This window comes from Myotis davidii, unplaced genomic scaffold (assembly GCF_000327345.1).
Source record: "Myotis davidii unplaced genomic scaffold, ASM32734v1 scaffold326, whole genome shotgun sequence".
Classification (NCBI taxonomy): Eukaryota; Metazoa; Chordata; class Mammalia; order Chiroptera; family Vespertilionidae; genus Myotis; species Myotis davidii.
In genome coordinates, this window is record NW_006296626.1 from 95,651 (window position 1) to 97,862 (window position 2,212).

At 59.5% G+C, this 2,212-nt stretch overlaps 1 protein-coding gene across 1 annotated transcript in view; it reads right to left on the bottom strand.

Annotated features, from left to right (window-relative positions):
- PPP1R12C (protein phosphatase 1 regulatory subunit 12C) overlaps positions 1 to 2,212 on the bottom strand; it is a 29,987-nt gene that overhangs the window by 5,210 nt on the left and 22,565 nt on the right. The window contains exons 4-5 of the mRNA XM_015569455.1: positions 1,902 to 2,061; positions 6 to 138 (exon numbers count right to left, since the gene is read on the bottom strand). Coding sequence (XP_015424941.1) covers positions 6 to 138; positions 1,902 to 2,061 — 293 coding nt within the window. The remainder of the gene's footprint in view (positions 1 to 5; positions 139 to 1,901; positions 2,062 to 2,212) is intronic.

The window sequence follows — 2,212 nt, forward strand, 5'->3', positions numbered from 1 at the left end:
GTCAGGGAGGCCATGCCCCCACCGTGCTCCGCCAGCAGGCGGCAGGCGTCCTCCACGCCCCAGTGGGCCGCGGCGTGCAGGGGGGTCCAGCCGTCCCCGTCCCGGAGCTCTGGGTCATAGCCAGCCTGGAGCAGCAGCCTGGGGGTCAGAGGGGCTGGGGGTCAAGGACCAGGACAAAGTGCTGGAAGCATCCCGGACCAGGGGGTACAAGGACCAGTGTCCCACAAGTGACCCATCCGCCAGCAGCCATGACCTCTCCCCTGGCCCGCAGGTGGCCTCTGGTCCCTGCAGCTGGGGGTGGAGGCACAATGTCCTGGGACCCCAGCAGCTCTGAGCGCCGGGTCCCAGCCAGGGCCACCCGCCCCCGGGGACAGCTGGTGCCTGAGCCGACTCTGGCCGCCACACTGAGGGGCGGTGCCAGCAGCATCAGCGATGGGCGCCAGGGATGCCGCTGACCCCACCGCGCAGAGGACGGCCCCCCGCAGAGGGTGATCTGGCCCAGAGGCCACCAGTGCCAGGCTGAGAAACCCGCTAACGTCCTTCTCCGGGTGACAGTCACCCACCCGAGACCACGCCATTGAGGGGAAGGCAGGGCGACAAGGCCAGGGCGACTCCGCACACTCAGCTCCGGGCGGAGAACGGGCGTCAGTGAGCAGGGCAGACGCGAGGCTAACGAGCTCGCTTCTAAGGAACCTTGTTACCCAAAACCTGCTCCGTGGCCCTGCTGACACGTCACACGCCTGCCCCGGGCGCCCTCAGCCCAGCCCTGCTGGGTGCTTGCTCTTTCCCCCAGGGGGCCGGCCTGGGTCCTGTCCTGCTGCCCTCTGCCTGCCGTGTTCTCAGCGACCTTCCAGCAGGGCCTGGCCTTGCCCCGGGGACCGGCTCTGGGGCGGGCAGGTGCCCAGGCAGCCCTGGGCGTCAGACCCAGGACTTTGGCTGGAGCAGGGACAGGGCAGCTGGGACACCAGCCTGGAGCTGAGGGGTCGTCTTCAGCACCTCGCTGGAAAACCTGCCTGGAGAGTCCACACGGAGGGGAACGGAGAGGAAAGGGTTCATCTTAACTCCATTTTCACACTAAAAATAAAGTGTAACATCACAACGGGGGCGGGGGTGGGGTGGGGAGGGGTGTTAGAGAGAGCGCAGGGAGCCGGAGGGCAAGAACTGGAACCTGCTGCCCCAACAGAAGGGGACGGGGCAGCCGAAATGGACAGGACGGAGGTGTGTGGCAGGAAGGGAGTGTGCACCGTAACAATTTAATCTCTACACGCCCCAAACAGCCGTGCCTCGAAATACATAACAGAAATGGACAGAGCCACAGGAGGGATGCCCAAAATCCACAGCCTGGGGTTCTATCACACCTTCCAGTAACTGGCAGAATAGCAGGAGGAGAAATAAACCACTGAGGACACAGATTTAAATAGCATGACGACGACGCTGACCCAGTAACCTACATATAACACTGAGCCTGACAACGCAATTCTCTCCCACCGTTCTCACACTGGAGAATAAAATAAAGCAAGACTCCAACAAAGTCAAGAAATCTGGAATCATACAGAACCCCATTCCCTGACCACAGTGCAATTAAATCAGGGCATGAGTAACGAAACAAGATTCCATACACTTGGAAATTAAAAACATACTTCTAAATAATCCATGTGTCAAAGAATAAAAATTACATGTTGGAAGATGTTTTAAACAGGATGATGATGAAAGGTCTATACATCAAGACTTATGGATGCAGCTAAGGCTGTATTTAGAGGCCAATACATAGCCCTGAGGACATAAATTAAGAAAAGATGGGAATGGACAAAATCACAGGAAGGAGTAAGACAACAAGAAGGAACAGACTGGCCCCAGAGAAAGAGCAGGGGAAAGGGCGGGTCCCTGCCAGCCCAGCTCACCTCATCACTTCGATGTAGCCCTTAGCAGCCGCCACATGCAGAGCAGAGGCCCCCGTGCGGGGGTGCCGGGCCTCAGGCATGGCACCTCCGTTCAGCCAGCACCTTGTGTCGTGAAGTAGCAATTCCTCCTCGGCTCGTTTGGCTGCCTCCACATCCACACCTGGGAGGACAGGAAGGGGTGACAGGTGGGACTCACCCCAAAGTCTAGGAAGCACAGCTCACCCTGTGCCTTGCCCTGTCCCTCCCCGTCTGTGCGCTCCTCCAGGACTCAGAGGTTCTGGGCCAGCTCAACCACTTCCCAATCACGTTTT